Below are 19,033 nucleotides of genomic sequence, written 5' to 3' on the forward strand. Positions count from 1 at the left end.
CGAGGACCTTTGAACCTGCGCTAAGGGTCGAGTGGGAGAGACTTTTACAGTCAGTGTCGGTTCCAAACTTTTTTTTTTTAAGTAAGAGCCGTTTAGGGGCACCAATTTAGGGAAAGGCTAGGATTAACTTGAAGGGTGTTTTGAAGGCGCGTCTTCTAAGAAGCTGCCTGGTTTTACTTCTGTCGTTTCTGCGTGGGGTGGGAGTTTGAGGGAGTTGATTGCAGTTAAGGAGTGGCCCCCCAGGCCACCCTTGGCGCTGCAGCTGCCTCCTCACTCTCCTGACACGTGACTGACCGCTCATCAAAACTAGAAGCCCCAGGCCTTTGAGCCTGTCCCCAGAACCGCTGAAACGCGCCCTGAATGAATGAAAGCACAACAGCGCTCACGGCCTCTTACTCTGGCCGGGGGTCTGGGGTGAAGGACCGCCGGTGTGCTCGCCCCAACCAGGTCTCCTCCTCCGCCGCGGCCCACCCTCCCGCGTCCTACCCCGCCCCAGGGGTCCCGTCGGGCGGCCCGCGGGCATGCTCAGTGGCGGCGGCGGCGGCGCGTCGCGCAGTCGGAAGCTCTCGCCCGCGGCGGTGCGGGCGGTGCTGACGCGCGCGCGGCTGCGGAGGGGACTGGAGGAAGGCGGGAGGGGGCGGGGGCGCAGGAGGTGGGGCCGCCGTCTCCGTCAGGGCCCGAGGGAGCGCCTCGGCTCGGTTCCGACGCTGGGCTGCGCCCGGGCTGGCGGCCGCGGCGGCAGGGCAGTGGGACCCGGGATCCGTGCTCCGCCGGGAGTTGGGCAGGGCAGCGCCCCTGCCTCCGCGGCGTCATGGGCCCCCTCCCCGGGCCTCAGCGGGCACCCGCCGCGGGAACCCCCGGGCCTCCTCACCGCCGAGTCTGAGCGACCCCAGGCTTCCCCGGCTCACCCTCCCTCCGCCCTATTTTTTTTTTCCTGCCCTCGCTGCCGCTATCGCTTCAGCTCTCGGTTATGGCAACGGAGCCACCATCCCCCCTCCCGCTCGAGGCGCCTGGTCCCCCAGAAATCCGGATCCCACCGGCGAGCGAGGCCGTTTCCGAGAGCGCCCCGAAACCGGCGGGTGGCAGGCTCCGCTTCCTCAACGGCTGCGTGCCCCTGTCGCATCAGGTGGCCGGGCACAAGTACGGGAAGGACAAAGTGGGTAAGTAGGGGTGGCGTGGGGCTCGCCGCTCCCCTTTCGTCTCCCTGAATCCCCGGCCGGCGGAGGCAGCCTGGCGCCCACTGGCCGGACGCCCCCCTGGTCTTCGCGCGGGCCTCTTCCGCTCTCCCCCAGAGCCTCGCGACCCGTGCAGCAGGGTGTCAAAAAGTGGGGCGACTCTAGGGTGTGGGGCGTCAGGCTTACGCTGTTAAGTAGAAGGTGGCAGGGAGAGGAGTGCTTGGTCCTCTCCCCCGGGAGGGTGGGTGTTGATTGGAGACAGCGTCTTTAGTGAAAATAAGGAACTTCAGTTTTACTGGACGGGGAAGTAAATTCTCCACCGAGCACGAGGTCTGTTTATTATAAATGGGTAGCTATTGCAAAAGAGAAGGAATGAAATGCAGATGATGCTAATCTAGTGCCTGTTTTTCAGTGCATAGCAGGAGGGGAGGGAAAAACAGCTCCCCGCCCCTCCCCCGCCTTTATTTTATTTTATTTTTTTGAGTTCTTGTCTTATCTGAGATCCCTCCCAGCCCTTGGGAGGTTTTCCTGATATCTCCAGGAGGCGTGGTTCCAGTAGCAGAAACTCGGATTCTTGGTAGGAAACTACACCCTGCTGTTGTACTAGAATGGTACTCGGGCAGGACATTCAGTTATTCTGGATCCATCTTTATATCAGATTATCGTGGCCTGTGCAATACATTTTTTTGAGCTCACAACGTTTAAAGCACAATGTAGGGCCTATCTCAGTTTATTATCTTGATGACGTACAGTTCAGTTTAGAAACTGTAGTTCACCTAGCGTACTCACCTTGCTTCCCCGGGGAGTCTGGTGGAGGAGTGTGTTAGTAAAACAGATCTTAGACCTGAAGGCCACTAGAGACAATTCGGCTTATGCTGGTAAGATGATTTGAGTTTAGGCTAGTTAAATAATACATTTTTGGATGACATAACTGATGCCAAGTCTGGTTAAGTGACAAGCCTTAAGCCGCACAACTGCAGTGTTCGAATCAGGAAACCAAGGGTCCTGCCTCAGAGCACGGTTTTTCCACCTTGTATTGTGCTTGCAGATGACTCAAAGAGTTTGAAAATGGATGAATACTTGTTTGAATGCACAGTATGTTATTTCTCCAAGAGCAGCATTTCCCACTACTTTTATCTTTTCCTCCTTTCGTTGAAAGCTGGGCCTTAATGATGTCATGTAGTTGATACGCTTTCTCCCCACCAAATTGTGAGTTCCTTCGGTTAGACACCCAATCTGTTTATCCCCTTGTACATTCAGCTCAGTTGAACTCCGGAAGGAGTGGAAGGGGGAAAATGCCCATTCCTTTAGTGCCCCGGGTAAGGAAGCAAACATCATTCTCAAGGTGTTTAGCACAGATGTAAGGAAACAACGTCCTCAGGATGCTTAGCATATATATTCTTGTGTGTCACTTCAGGTAATGAGAATGTGAGAGTACCTAAGGAATTATTGTTAATAGGTTTAGGTGCATACCAGTTGTTTTACATTGATGAATTGTAGTGATAATATTCCCGATACTATTCTAGAGGCCTGAACGAAAATTGTTTCCTAAGGGTCCCTAGAGATTGACTTCTGTGTAAAGGAGAAGAGAGGGAAAGATCCCAACATTAACACAAAAGCGATGACTGGCACTTAAGGGTGTAACTACTGCTAATCAGAGTATGTAATATGAGCCTTTTCAGAGAGTTATCTCTGACTCATTACAAATGTACCTTGAGTGTGACTTAAAACTACATGGCAAACAGTGGATGAAAGAATTTGTCACCCAAATTACCTAATTAGAGGAGTAGTTTAGATTCTAGAGGAAGGAGTCTAAACTTTAATTTATTGCATTCAATTTAAAATAAACTTCTTTTTCAATTTTGTAAGATTTTTTTTTTTGTAAGACTAAGGGACTGTCTTTGTATGACCAGTGCACAGTGCCTCAAACATTCTGTGTTAGCAATTTAATAAATATTTGATGAATTTAATTCTCAGCTATTTACACAGTCTTGCCTATAGTGTTAGAGAAAGGACACCATATGATAATCTTCCCTATTTATAAAATGGATAACAAGATAGTACTTCAGAGTTTAGGAAGTTATGTCTTTCCAGTATAATAAACCACTTACAGTTCTAAAGTACCTTATGTATTAAATCACAGTTTGGTTGGGCTATCAAGTGAAATTCTCAGAAAAACACTTTCTTAAAACGTTGTGTGGATATTTGCTTTTAAAAATGTTTGTTACTATCATTGAGTAACCAGGGTTTTTCGATTTAGGATTCATATCTTACCTATTTCCAAAAGAGTTGTTGGTGTGGATGAAAAAAGGGTTCTGGAAAGTAACCTCACAGGGTGATCTGATCATAAAAATGGGCAGGCAGGGTGGGTATATAACTTAGTAAAAGATTTATCTTTGCGTTTAGCAAGCCGTGTCCATTGTTTTTTGCATCTAAGATTAACACACCTTTGAAATACCCAGCTTCTAGAGGGCAGATAATTTTGTTTACTATCCTATAATTCAATTTTCTTCTTGCTTTCTTCCACCTTCATGTAATCGTCCTTAATTTCAAAAGCATACAAGAAACTGCAAACTGCCATTCTGAGGAGCATTTGAGATCTTGCTTCCCAGCAACTGTTACCAGTTTGGGCTGAAATAAACTCTTATAATAAAAAAATCCCTACTGGTTTGGTTATTTCTTACATCAACATTGGCTTTGTCAAAAATTAAAGACATAGAACCAATAACAGTACTTGAACAGAAAAATAGATCTTGTTATAGTTAAGTGACAACAGTGTTACAGTTCTGATATCTATTATATTTTATGTTCTCCACTGTAATCATATTTCATCAAAGTACATTGAAATCTTATTTCTCAGAATACAGTTTTTTCCCCCCCGCTTTCTTTAAAATTATAAAACTAGTACATGATCTTTTAAGAAAAAGAACTTGAAGAGTAAAACAGTATAGTAGTGCCCTTCCCCCTACTTGCTCTCTCCCCAGGGCAATAGCTGGTAACTGTATCGGGTGTGTCCTTTCAAGCCTTTGTTTCGGGACACATACATGAACACAAAATACAATTCTGGTTTTTCGTAGAAACATGTATATCAGCAACTTTTTGTTTCCAGTCTGTATTATATCATGTAGTTCATATATCCATATTTTTATATTTATGGTATACTTTATTCTTTAAAAAACTGTTATATTCTATAGTGTGGGTATATTTTTTCCTCTAGTGTTGGATTTTTAGATTTTCACCATTTTTTTGCTATTATGTTATATATTAAACATTATTGTTTATTATATACCATGTGCATTGTATAACCTTTTCTATAGGAAAGTTTAGCAAAAGTGTGATTGCTACCAATTAAAATTCCCAAAGCTCACCAAAGTTAGCATAAGGGTCCCTTTTGTTTTAATACATGACATGTACCATTAATTTCTTTCAGAAGTCCTTAAAGATTAAGACAAATAGTTGAAATCTGGTATTTGTGTCCAGATCCAATTTAGGATATAGAATGAGGTAGTCTATAGGGAAAAGGGATTTAAACTGATAACTGTTTTTTGGGGAAAAGCCATAACTTTTTTGGTTTACTGGCCTATGTTATTAGATATCCTCTGAAACTCAATTCACTTTAAATGATTTCAAACTTACAGAAAAGTTGCAAGAACAATACAGAGAACTTAACATTTTTCTGAATGTTTGATTTTGCATTTATTTTTTTCCTGAACTATTTGGAATAGGTTGTATGCCCCTTTATACATTAGTACTTCAGTGTGTATTTCTGTAACCCTTATAAAAAATCCATTTCATCTCTTGGTGGACGTTAGGTTGCTTCCACCTCTTGGCTGTTGTGAATAATGGATGCAAAGAACAGGGGTGCAGCTGTTTTGGCTGGGGTGGGGGGGATTTAAATGATAGTTTTCTGAGACTGATGCTCCATAGACCTTGGATACTTGCTTATGATTTTTTCCACTCGTTTTTTTTTCTTCTTTGTGTTTCAATTCGGAAAATTTCTGTTGACTTGTTATCAAATTCACTGATTCCTTCCTCTGTTATTTTGTGTTTACTGATGAACCCGCAGAAGGCATTTTTTGACTCTGTTATCTTGTTTATTTCTTTTTATTTTAAGATTTTTAAAATTATTTTTAGAGGGAGGGGAAGGAAGGAAGAGAAAGGGAGTGAAACTTCGTGTGTTTGCCTCTTGCACGCCCCCTACCAGGTCCGACTGCAACCCAGGCATGTGCTCCTGTTGGGAATCGGCAGTGATCTTTGGTTTGTAGGCCGGCTCCACTGAGCCACACCAGCCGAGGCTCGTTTTTTATTTCTAATGGTCCACTTGACTCAAATTTTCTCTCTGCTGAATTCCCCATCTTTTCATGCATTTTTTTGCCTTTTCTAATATAACCTTTAACATATTAATCATGCTTATTTTAAGCTCCTCTGGTAATTTATAACATCAGTGTCATCTCAAACTGTTCCATCCACTGCATTAACTCTTGACAGTGATTTTTTTTCCCCTTTTTTGTATGTCTTGTAAATTAAAAAAAAAATTTTGGACATGATGTATAGGACTGAAGCAATTTACGCACACAGTATTTTTGCCTGAAATTAATACGCCTCTTCTGCTAGGCTGTTAATGTTGGTGTTTGAACCAATCTAGTCAGTAGTAGAGTCAAGTTTGAATTTTGTTACTGTTACGTTTATCTTCTGTTATGGACTGAATGTGTGTCCCTTAAAATTCAAATGTTAGGGAGAAAAAAAACAAGCCTCAATATGATTGTGTTTGGACCTAGGGCCTTTATAGAGGTAATTAAGATGAATGAGGTCACAAGGATGGGGGGCATGATCCAGTAGGATTAGTGTTCTTATAAAGAGACAGGAGAATGTTCTTGTTCTTGTTCTTGCTCTCGCTCTCTTCTCCCCCTCCCACTCCCTCCTTCTCTCATTTCCTTCTCCCCCGCGCATGTGAGGACAAAGTCAGGAGGCTACAAGCTGAAAGACAGCTGTCACCGGGAGCCAACATGACTGGCACCTTGATCTGGGACTTCTAGCCTCTAGAACTGTGAGAAAATAAGTATCTGTTGTTTAATCCACATATTTATGGTGTGTTGTATAGAAGACCGAGTAGACCAATAAACCTTTAGTGCACCATGGGCTTGAAATTCCTCTGTTGCAATCTTACTTTAGGGAGGCTGACTTGTGAAAGGATTTTTTTTTTTCAGTATTCCTGTTTAACTCTTTGTTCTAGGTCTTTTTAAAAAATTTCAATTTCTCTCCTGAAATACCTCATCTATTCAGCATTTATATCCATTTTTCTATAATTTTTACATGTTTATAATTGTTTTAACACCCTCGTTTGTTAATTAAAATTACTTGATCAAAGAAAAATTACTTGATCATTTGTCAGTTTCTATGTTTGTCAGTTGTCTGTTTTCTCTTGATTATGCATCATATTTTGTTGATTTTTTGGACGTATCTTTTATTGTATTTTTTTATTGGATTTTCACATTTTATTTAAAGAACAGTGGGGAACGAAGTGTACTCTTTTTTGTTTTGTTCCACAAAGACTGAAAGTCCTTCCCTCTGCTAGGGTAAGAGGCTGATAGGTCATATTCTTTCTAGAATTTAGTTAAACTGATCCTGGGCTGTGGTCTTAGATTCAGTATATCTGTTACTGGTTCAGTCTTTCAAGATGCTTTTTTTTTTTTTTTTCCACAGTTTTTCAGCTGGGAGGGATTTGTCTTCAGTTTAAGATACTGTTGGTTTACGTTTGAATCCTTGAATTCACGTCATAGGGAGAATGCCTGAAATTACTGTCTTCTCTTCCATCCACTTCTCTTCTCTTCCACTTTTTCTGAAAACTTAGATGGGATGTGTTGCAGAGTGAGTAGTGTAGGAGAATAGCTGGACCAAACAGTCTGTTAGGACTGTTGTGTCTAATCCATCCTGCCACACCACACTGTTGACTACAGGCAAGCTCATTGTTGCTTACCTGATAGAATATTTGTTTAATGGCAGGTGTACCTGTATATAGACTAGCTGCCTGCCCCAAGAGAAGCTGCCAAGGTTCTCTCCTCATTTATGAATTCTCCATGTTCTCCACCTTTTGGAATTAAGTTCATCAAGGTTTCTTTTCATCTACCACTCTTCATTGGCCCATAGAAATTATCTCTTACCGTGGGAGAGAAGATCTTTCTTGTTCTACATATCACAACCTTCAGGATTATAATTTCTCTTTACTAATTTTTAGTTATATTAGACTACATCTTAAAGTCCCCAAATCCTACCAACCAGTCTTACCCGTATGGATTAATATTTACCTATCCTATATCTAGGTATTAAATAACTTGATGGCTATAGTCTTAAATTGAGACTCTCTGCTTCTGTTGATTAAATTCTGCATTTTTATCATAATTAGAAATTCCCTACACTTCAAAAGAGTAGAGTGGTGGGGGAGGGTAGGGGGGATAAATGGTGATGGAAGGAGACTTGACTTGGGGTGGTGAACACACAATACTGTGTACAGATGATGTGTTGTGGAATCGTGCATCTGAAACTTGTAATTTTGTTAACCAGTGTCACCTCAATAAGTTCAATTTAAAAAAGGAAGAATAGAAAGAAAAAGAATTCTGACACTTGTCAATAGCAATAGAAAGTGGCATACTTTATTAAAGTTATAAATAGGTTTATTTGAGCCTTATTGTGTTCTAACTGGCATGATTTTGTGAAAACTCAATATATGGAAATTTGAGATTTTAACATAAATTTGGGAATGAGTCTTCATGGTATAGGGATAGGGCCAGCACTAGTACATATATAGTGACTTTAGAAAAAGGCTCCTTCTTTTAGAAAAAGGGCAGATTATAAAAAGATGCCCTTTCCTGCTCCAGGCTTGGTGCCCTGACTTTTCCCCTTGGCTAGGTGCCCTTAGTCTATCTCTACAGCTGTACACTGTGCATCTAAATCAAGAAAAAAAATTGTTTGCTTTCTTATAACAGATAAGAGAAATAAATACAAAGCAGCAGATTCATATAGGACTACTGTTAACATTTTTTTCTCTTTATAAAGGTGAGATGAGTTTTTGCTGCTGCTGCTGCTTTTAACTTGCTTCTTGTTAAACTATAAATTAACATCTGAAAAGTCTGTTACTGAAGAATTTCTATAAAAATTTATACACATTTATTAGAAAGTGGCTAATAGGGAAAAAGTGGCTATAAGGGAAATAGTTGGGGACAATGAAACCAAGCTATTTAGAATTTATTCTGGTGCTTTGCATATAACAAGCACTGAAATATGTTGGTTGAATGTTAAAATTTCTGAAATAAGTAAAAAGAAACCCTTAAATTTATGAAAGTGGTTTATCTGTAACTTCAGGAACAAATCTATATCTATCCTAGGATGCAAGGTACACAATTATTAAAGCATTAACAGATATCCAATTTTTGTTCGCAGGTATCTTGCAACATCCAGATGGCACGGTTTTGAAACAGCTGCAGCCACCTCCAAGGGGTCCAAGAGAGCTAGAATTCTATAATATGGTAAGTGAGGTAAGATTTGTTTTGTTGAACTCGAAGTGTTTTTCAGTTTTCTGGTGGGGCAGACGTAACATCTAATTACACATATGACTAGGGCATTTTAAGGTACATTTACATTGTAGTTTACATTTATACCGTGTTCCTTTTTATGGCTAATATTCCATTTACTTACATACCATACTTTGTTTATCCATTCATCCACTGATGGACCTTTGGATTGTTTTTTGGCTTTTGTAAGTAGAGCTGCTTTGAACATTCAATGTACAAGTATTTATTTGAGTGCCTGTTTCCAATTTTGGGGGATACATAGCTAGGACTGGAATTGGTAGGTCCTATGATAATTCCATATTATCTTTTTGAGGGACTGTCAAAGTGTTTCCCAAAGTGGCTGTACCATTTTATATTTCCACCAGCGATGTATGAGGCTTATGATTTCTCTACATCCCCATCAACACTTGTTAGGTCCCCCCCTCACTGTTGTACCCCCTTAATGGCTGTCCAAGTGAATGCATTTCTCTAATGACCAATGATGTTGGACATTTTTTCATGTATTTAGAGACTGTATGTAAACCTTCTCTGGAGTAATGTCTGTTTAGATCCTTTGTTCATTTCTTCATTGGGTTGTCTTTTTTATTTAGTTGTAGGAGTTCTGTGCATATTCTAGATACAAGTCCCTGATCAGGTTTTGACTTGCAAATATTTTTCCCCATTCTTTGGGTTGTCTTTTCACTTTTTTCCTAGTGTTTTTCAAATATTTTTAAATATTAACATTTTTAAATATTAAAGTTCAGTGTATCTGTTTTCTTTTGTCACTTGTCTTTTGGTGTCATATCTAAAGTCATGAAGATTTATGCTTATGTTTTTGTCTAAATTTTATGGCTTTAGCTCTTAAGTTTAGGTACAAGTAAAAAAAAATACATGCTAAAATAAACATACAAGTATTGTTATAAATGCTTTACCATTATTAAGTCATTTAAGCCTCACAACTCTCTGTGAGGTAGGGACTGCTATGTCCCTCATTTTATACATGTGCACTCTAAGGCATAGTTTGTTTAAATAATGTGATCACGATCATGCCAAAGTACAGGGCGGTCCCAGGGTTTGAATGCAGTTTGTGTAGCTCTAGAACATATGCTTTTCACTGATACATACTGCGTGTTTTTGAAGAAATTATTTTATATTTACTCTGTAGAAGTCTTGTACAGAATTTGTCAGATTTATTCTCGGTACCTTATTTTTTGTTTCAATTATAAACAATATTTTTTGAATTAAGTTTTCAAATGATTGCTAAAATATAAGAATGAAAAAGATTATTTGTCTAGTGTTCTTATATCTGGTAGTCTTGCTCAACTATTTTTAACTTGTATTTATCTGAGATTCTCTTAACAATTTTGATTATTTTCTGTATAGACAATGATGTCTTTTGTGACTAGAGGTTTTGTTTGTACCTTTTGAATCTATATACTTCTTATATACTTCTGTCAAAGACTTCCGGTCTAGGGCTCAATAGAAGCTATGATGGGGGGATATCTTCCTCTCATACAACAAAGTGCTTTTAACATTTCCCCGCTAAAGTATGCCTCTCTCTTTGGGGTTTGATGGATACTTCTTCCTAGGTTAAGGAAATTGCCTTTTGTGTGAGTCAAGGTTCTGTCAGTAAACAAATGATGTACTCTGTTAGTTTAATGAAGGGATTTTTGACAAAGGTGTTGTCAGAGTTTAAGGTCGCCTGCATGAGAGAATGCTGTAACATCCCTGGGCCTGTAAAGGCAAGGAGAGGGTGTGGTTACTGGAACCCAGGGAACATAACTTTATGAGAAGATAGGATCTGATAAGGAGGGAACTAGAGAAGTAAATAACCTGACTTCAACTCTTCTATCTTCCACTCTTGCACCAGTAAGAGACAATGACAAGAGGGCAAGGGACCCTATTGATGCCTTTGATTCAGGTCAGCTTCTTGGGTAGAATATTGTGGAAGTGGAAGAGAGAAGGTATGCAGCATCCTTTCTATTTTTAGTTCAGAAAACAATTTAAAGTATGACTAGGTATTGAATATATTCCAGCTACCTTTTTTGTATCTATTGAAATGATCATATGTGTTTCCTCCTTCAATCTATTAATGTCATAAATGCCATAATAAATAATCTAATGTTACATCACCTTTCATTTTTTGGAATAAAACCTACTAGGACACGTCTTTTTATTTTTAATAATACACATTACTGAATTTTGTTTGCAAGCATTTTATTTCAAATTTTTTAGAGTTATGCTTTATAAATGAGCTTGAACTATTTTCTTCACTTATTTTCCTTGTTTGGTTTTGATATCAAGTTCCTTTTAGCTTCGTAGAATGGGTTGAGGAGCATTTCGTGTTCTATTATGTGGAAGACTTTGTATCGCATAGGGATTTTGTTCATTAAAGGCTTGATAGAACAACTATAAATTCATCAGAGTCCTTTTCCCATCTGTTTCTCTTTATTCCTTTCCTCCTTTCTATCCTTCCTTTTTCCTTTAATTCTTTTCTTTGTTCCTGGCAAGGATTATATTTTTAACCAGTGATTTGGTTTCTTAAATGTCCTGATTTTTTTTTTTTGTTAATATGATAGTAGAAACATAGTTAATTAGATTTTTATACAAGATTGCCCAGTTGGTGAAGTTGTTTATAGTATACTTAAAAATCTCTGCTGTGTCTAGTTGTGACTCTTTTTATTTCTTAACTTGTTGTGGCTATTTCTCTCTTTTTATTCCTTATCTTGTTGTTGCGATTTCTCTCTTTTTCTCAATCAGCGTGGCCACCAGCTTTCTTGCAGTGTGGTGGGAAGGGAGAAGGATGCCAAGGTTTTTTTTTTTTAATCCTTACCCAAGGGGAGATATATATATATTATATATATATAATATATATATTATATAATATTATATATATATAATATATATATTATATAATATTATATATATATAATATATATATATATAATTTTAAATTGATTTTAGAGAGAGAAGAATGAGGAAGAGAGAGAGAGAGAAACATTGACTGATTGCCTCCTGTACATGCCCTGACTGGGGATCAAACCCACAACCTTTTGATATACTGGGATGATGCTCCAACCAACTGAGCCACCTGGCCAGGGCACATGCTAAGGTTTTTAACTATTCAGTATTTAGACTTTTATTTGATCGCCCTATTTCAATATAACTCTGTCCTCATCTATGCCTGGACCTGAAGTTCAGAGACCCTTTGATTCAAGTCTTAAGTGTGGACCTCTATGAAACCCACACGTCATTGCTCAGGTTAACAGTTTGGTTTCCTCTTAATTTTAAATGCCTATGAATTTCCTTTCTTCCCTTGGGAGCTCAGCTATGCACTTTAAAAATATTTGTTGTATACTTTCCTACATTTCTAAGTAGAAAGGTTTTTAGGTTACCTTGTCTGGCATGTTGTAGTAAATGCCAGTTCTAGTACTGTAAAAAAAATATTTAAAAAGAACAAGTTCACCTCTCTATTGTCTAATTCTTTTATATTTTTCACTTATAAATGTATCATGACCTTCTTTAGGTCAGTACATAGAGATGTACTTGGGTCCTCCATCTTGTTACATCGTGAACATTGCCCTCACTGTCATTGTGCCAGGAACAGAGGGTAATAAAGTACACTCTGCTCTTAATTACCTTGGCCTGGGAGTGACTACTGTCGCTTCTGCTCACTTTTCAACAGGGGAGGCTGGGAAATACAGTGTATCACGTGGGTATTTGGTGAGTCACCTGAGTTTATTCTGTGGAACTCTTGTATGTAACTACTTGACATGAATATGGTTTCACATATGTAAGAATTATAATCATTAAGATTTCATAAGCATTTTACAGCAGTGAACTTCAATGGCTTTAGATAATAGGTAGACCATATTTGAAAGATTTAATTAAATAAAATATCTTACAAGTTGTTTTTAAAACAAAATATTTTCTCTCCTCGTCAAGGAAGAAAATTAAGAATCTAGTTCCAGGATATCTAGACATTTCTAGTATTTTCTAGAATTATTACTGCTTATAAATTGAGGAATTAGATGAACAATGATTAGATGTACAATACATTGAGCTAATGGATATGTTTTTTAAAAGGGTAAAATCACAATTCTCTTACAGGTATAAAATAAGTGTGTGGTATAAAATAAGTGTGTGTTAAAGATTTTGTTAAACTTATTATTTAATGAGGGAACCAGGTAGATGGTAAAATTGGTTCAAAAGAAAAGTCAAAGAAGCAGAATTTTACGTGGACTAAAGGGAAGTTGAAATGAAGTCATGTATGGACACAAAACTCCTCCCTTCCATGGGGGTGGAGGGAAGTCCATTGAATTTTCTCTGGACAGAATTTATTTGCAGGTATATGGACAAGAATTACTTTGTATTTGCTAAGAGTTATTTACAGCTTGCTTTGTAAAATAGTTCAAGGACGACGAAAGGCTAGAATTAGATCATCAAGAATGTGCTCTAAACAATACATAGTTTTCATTGGAAACAGAGTACTCTTTTTTTACTTGTTCAAATTTACTTCCAGTTGAAACTTCATGCCAGATAAATTATGATCATCAGTATTATTTCAGTTGAGAAATGTGTAGGATAATTATAGAGCATTATAAGAAACTAACATGCAAGTTATATTTTCCTATTTCAGGTTTATGCTGCTGATTGTACTGATGGTGTTCTTTTAGAGCTACGAAAATATTTGCCAAAATATTATGGCATCTGGTCACCTCCCACTGCACCAAATGGTAATTTCTTTTCCTAAAAATTTATATTTTAGTTTTAATTCAGGAGAGTGGCTTTTTAAGAGGCTTTATATAAAAGTAAGCCTAGTATTATAAAAACAGAATACATGTGTGTTTTCCTTCCTAATCATTCTCTACTTTTGCCTTCAAAACCAGTTTATTAAATGGCATATACAAATTAATGATCAGTCTAATTAAATGAAAATAATGTATACCAAATACTATATTAATTTACAGATGTTATTTTTATTCTACTATGTGGGCAATTTTCTTTTTTGCATTTTGAAGAGGAAAAAAATCAGGAAGTGTATTTTCTTTGCTTAACTCCCCCCCTTCCCTTGCCATCTCCTATCCCACTCTTTCCTCCTCCCCCCACTGGGCTTTAAATTGCAATATTTTAAAAAATACCAGTAAGTTTCATAGAGGGCAAACTGTGATCTACGTAAGGGCACAGCATTTCTCTCTCTTAATATTAGTTAGTACTTGAAGCTGTATTTGCCACTTCAGGGCCTTTGACTGAGCAGACAGAATTTAATTAAACAAACAGTTTCACTGTGTAGCTATTGAAAGTTCATGAATAGGGTAAGAGTTTCAAAGTTGACTGAGTTGAAGAATAACCCATAGGCCGGTTAAAATGCAAATTAATAGGCTTAACGCCCAGACATTTTGATTATGCAGATTTATGTTGGAGTTCAGTGATATGCTTGTTAAATAAAAGCTATAAGCTTTTTAAATGTAGATAGTACTTGAACTCTATTTTGAGAATTGGAAAGAGGGGAGCTCCAGTTTGACCTTGTTCTTTTCCTCAGTTCTTTGTCTTCCTTTGATTCATTGTGTGTCAAGTTTCATTAATAGGGAATCATTGTATCTCCCTGTGAGTATCATCAGATAGTATTAATCCATGGTTCCTCTGGGTATTTAGGATTCTCCTGTACTTCAGCCATATGGAAGGGGGAAAAAGTAAGCCCAGGCTTCCTCTCCTTCCCTTCCTTCCCCTCCCTTCTTTTTTGTCTTAGTCCCAGGTACCTGTTTCTGATACAGATCACCATGTTGCTTAGATTATTTTAATTCTCATTATGATCATAGGAATTTCCATTTGAATGTAGGATAGCTGGATTTCAATTTACTTTGCTACTGATTGATGTTTAATTTAGAGCAAATCATTATTCCTCAAGAAAGTGACATTGAAAGATTAACAAAGGTTGCCAAGGATGGTGTTAGATATCTAGATAATTAAATGCCCAGTTTTAAAAGATTGTTTAGAAGAGGTAGAATAACTGAGCAAACATCATCTTTATTTTGAAAAGTAGAGTATACAGAAAATTTGGATAAGAGAAAAAGTCTTATTAAAAATCACATTTTATAATTTAGGATTAGTAGCACATGATTTAAAAATCGATGGCTTGTTAGCAATCAACAACCTTTTTTTGTCTTCCATACTAAATAACCTTGAGGAACACCTGCGCTAATACAGAAAGAGCAGTACCACTGAAGTCAAAAGACTTGTCTTAGTTCTTGCTTACTTCCAAGTTTTGTGAACATGGCTAATTTATTGACCTTTTTTGAGATCTACTTTTTCATCAATACATTGACTAATACCATGTAGAGTTGTGAAAATGCAGGTTATGTTATATGAGAATGCTTTGCAAACTCTAATACTCTTATTTCAGTATGACTGGAAATATTGGTGCTGCTGAGATGAGAAGATGAAGTGAGGAAAGTGAGAGGAGAAAATGGAAATAGAAGGGGGGAAGGGTAGGGAATAAAAAGTACACATGTATTATAGAGTGGTTCCATATAAGAACAGTTGACTCGGGATTTTCCGTTCCTTTCCTATTTTGTGGGCTCTGGTCAAGAAGTTGGATGAAACTGTTGCACCATGCAGGTTGTTTAACTTTCATTTTGTTGGAGAGCTCATGGACTCATCTTTCTGTTTTTTTCCTTTTGATTATAAATGAAACAAATAGAAAACCAGAAACCTTTTTACATGCCTAGCCCACAGGATTATGAAAATAAATACAGTTGACCCTTGAACTATGTGAGTTGTTGGGGTGCTGACCCCAACCCCCACCTTCCCGAACAGACAAAAATCCGTGTACAACATTTTTGACTCCCCAAAACTACTAATAGTCTTCTGTTGACTAGAAGCTTTACTGATAATGTAACACATATTTTGTATGTTATATGTATTATGTACTGTATTCTTACAATAAAGTAAGCCAGGGGAAAGAAAATGTTATTAAGAAAGTTGTAAGGAAGAGAAAGTATATTTATAGTACTTACTGAAAAAAGTCTAAGTGGATTGACCTGAACACTTCAAACCCCTGTTGTTCAAGGGTCAACAGTATATTCTTTAATTTTAGTAGGATACTGTTGTTTGTGTTACTGTACTTTACATAGTATTAAGTTAATGACATGATTTATTTACTGATCCTTTTTATTTGGCCATCTTATGTGCTTTTATAAAGCTTGAAATGGTCCTTATAATCCAAAGTAGTAAAATGTAGAAAGTACCTACCAATTTTTTGAGTAAACTATTGTAACTTGAGAGAAATTTAAGAATGTGTTGTCTTTTAAAATTTTTGACAGTTTTACTGAGAGAAAATTCACATACCATAAAACTCACCCCTTTAAAAAAAAAAAAAAAGAATGTATTTGCTAGAGGGGAAAGGAGGTAGAAAGAGGGAGGGAAACATCGATAGGCTGCAGCCAGGCATGTGCCCTGATCAGGAATCGAACTGGCAACCTTCTGGTTTGCAGGACAATGTCCAACCCACTGAGCCACACCAGTTAGGGCAAAACTCACCTGTTTAAAGTGTACAATTTAGTAGATTTCAGTATATTTATAGAATTGTATAATTATCACTATTAGCTACTTGTATAACACAGCCAATGGAAGTCTCTTTTAAGAGAAACATTTATTGGAGATTATCTTCGAAGATTTTGGGCTAGTTTAAATGTATTAAATCTTATTTGTACCTGTGTATAAGCACACAAATTCCTAGTACATGTACCATCAGCGACCTTTTGTTGATAGTTATTTGGAAGGTAGAAAAAGCATTTGTTTAAGCAGGTTTAAGCAAATTGAGAATTCTCAAATATAATGTGCAGCCTGATTGATCGTAGGTTTCTGGATCCAGTAACTCGTCAGGTTTAAGGAAGCATGTACTGACATTAGGCGGCCTACATGTCTGTTCCCTCTCTCCCTCTTTACCCCAAATTTAGAGGCTCAGTATCTCCATTTATTTTTTTAAGATTTTTATTTATTGATTTTTAGACAAGGGAAGGGAGGGAGAAAGAGAGGGAGAGAAACATCAGTATGTGGTTGCCTCTCATGTACCACCACCCACGGGGGACCTGGCTGGCAAGCCAGGCATGTGTCCTGACTGGGAATCGAACTGGTGATCCCTTGGTTTGCAGGATGGCACTTAATCCACTGAACCCCACCAGCCAGGGCTCTCCTTATTATTCTCCTTTCATCTGCTGCTGCTCTCAGAACTGGCTGATTATTGATGTGAAAAGCACAGCAAAGCTTTCTGTTTTTCCATTTGGCTTCGTAGTTGGGCAGGTGTTTCCCACCTGGCCTTTTCTTCTTCTTTTTGGGAGCTGTAGAAATAAAGATGATATAGTCAATGCCTGTACACTTTCTAGTTATGGTAGGAAGAGCTCAATGAAACTTGGAACCCATATTCTTCTAATTTATACAATCAGTGATACTCATTAATAAGACACCTAAATAAGCTTTCCTTCAACTCCCTAAGTACCCTTTTCCTTGTCTTTCTTTAAAGCAGGGGTGTCAAACTCATTTTCACTTGGGGCCACATCAGCCTCGTGGTTGCCTTCAAAGGGCTGAATGTAATTTTAGGACTGTACAAATGTAACTAACTACTCCTTAACTGGGTAGAAAGAAGGTGGCGGGCCTGATAAAACAAGGTGGAGGGCCGGATTGGGCCCGCAGGCCTTGTGTTTGCCACGTGTGCTTTAAAGCAACTAGTTACTCATCTTTACTATGTAGTTATTTGTAGTTCTTTTGATTTTTCCACGATGCTTCAAATGTTTACATTTTTTCCTCCTTTGATACTGGGAAATTGTCTGCTTCTCAGAGTGTAAGGACTGTATTCCAACAGTAGAAAATTTGCTATAGGAATTTTTTATGATTAATATATTATAAAACAATAATTTCTGTACAGGGCGGGACCGAAGTAGGTTTACAATTGTGAGTACATGGAACACAGTTTATTCTTGTATTATTATTTATTAATTGTATTATTTTCATTTGAACAACTGTAAACCTACTTTTGTCCCACCCTGTATTTAATTTATATTCAAGATAATTACATTTAATTATATATCTTAAATAGAAATTATATTTAAAATACACAAGCTTCCTTCATTCTTAGTAGTGTATAATCTTACACTGTGATCAACAGCATGAAGTATATAAATCTTTGGGCATGATAACCATGTCATTGGTAAAGCCACTGAGAAATCTTACTTAATAGTCTGCTTATAACAGCATGAAGTAGTGTATTTTGCCTTATCTGGTAGTTATTTTCATGATCTTTACCTCAAAAAATTAAGGAACTATAGAAATTCTGTACATACTTTCCATAAATTAATAGATAAATAATAGATTTATCTCTTACAGCCATAGCCTCTTAAACTTAACTATATTTCTTGTTAGTGTAACCTCTTGTAATGAACTTCATGTGTTTATGAAAAGTAGATGTCCTTTTATTTCTTACACAAGTACCAAAACTAAACCTTTTAAAAAATATATTATATTGATTATGCTATTACAATTGTCCCCACTTTTTTCTCCACTTTATTTCCCTCCACCCTACACCTTCCCTCCTACTAGCATTCCCCCCCTACCCCTTAGTTCATATCCATGGGTCATACATATAGTTCTTTGGTTTCTCCATTTCCTATACTGTTCTTAACCTCCCTCTGTTTATTTTGTATCTACCAATTACGCTTTTTATTCCCTGTACCTTCCCCCCCGCCCCATCCCTGCTGCTAACCCTCCATGTGACCTCTATTTCTGTGATTCTGTTCCTGTTCTAGTTGTTTGCTTAGTTCACTTTTCTTTTTTAGGTTAAGTTGTTGATAGTTGTGAGTTTATTGTCATTTTACTGTTCATATTTTTGATCATCTTCTTTTTCTTAGATAAGTCCCTTTAACATTTCATGTAATAGGGGCTTGGTGATGATTAATTCCTTTAACTTGACCTTATCTGGGAAACACTTTATCTGCCCTTCCATTCTAAATGATAACTTGGCTGGATAGAGTAATCTTGGATGTAGGTCCTTGCCTTTCATGACTTGGAATTCTTCTTTCCAGCCCCTTCTTGCTTGCAAGGTTTCTTTTGAGAAATCATCTGATAGCCTTATGGGAACTCCTTTGTAGGTAACTGTCCTTTTCTCTTGCTGCTTTTAAGATTCTCTCTTTATCTTTAATCTTGGGTAATGTAATTATGATGAGCCTTGGTATGTGTTGCCTTGGGTCCAACTTCTTTGGGACTCTCTGAGCTTCCTGGACTTCCTGGAAGTCTATTTCCTTTGCCAGATTGGGGAAG

General features: G+C 37.9%; 1 protein-coding gene across 3 annotated transcripts in view; it reads left to right on the top strand.

Moving 5' to 3' along the window:
- The first annotated feature begins 19 nt into the window (after positions 1-19).
- The window catches only part of IPMK (inositol polyphosphate multikinase), a 35,193-nt gene continuing 16,179 nt past the window's right edge, over positions 20-19,033 (top strand). Inside the window, exons 1-3 of one of the 3 annotated variants that reach the window (XM_045196131.3) lie at positions 20-1,160; positions 8,613-8,707; positions 13,362-13,458. In XM_045196131.3, the coding sequence (XP_045052066.1) occupies positions 971-1,160; positions 8,613-8,707; positions 13,362-13,458 (382 nt within the window). In that variant the 5' untranslated portion in view covers positions 20-970. The remainder of the gene's footprint in view (positions 1,161-8,612; positions 8,708-13,361; positions 13,459-19,033) is intronic. The other 2 variants (XM_045196130.3, XM_024561222.4) reach the window with 2 other exon arrangements.

The sequence above is a fragment of the Desmodus rotundus genome, chromosome 4, assembly GCF_022682495.2.
Source record: "Desmodus rotundus isolate HL8 chromosome 4, HLdesRot8A.1, whole genome shotgun sequence".
Lineage (NCBI taxonomy): Eukaryota > Metazoa > Chordata > Mammalia > Chiroptera > Phyllostomidae > Desmodus > Desmodus rotundus.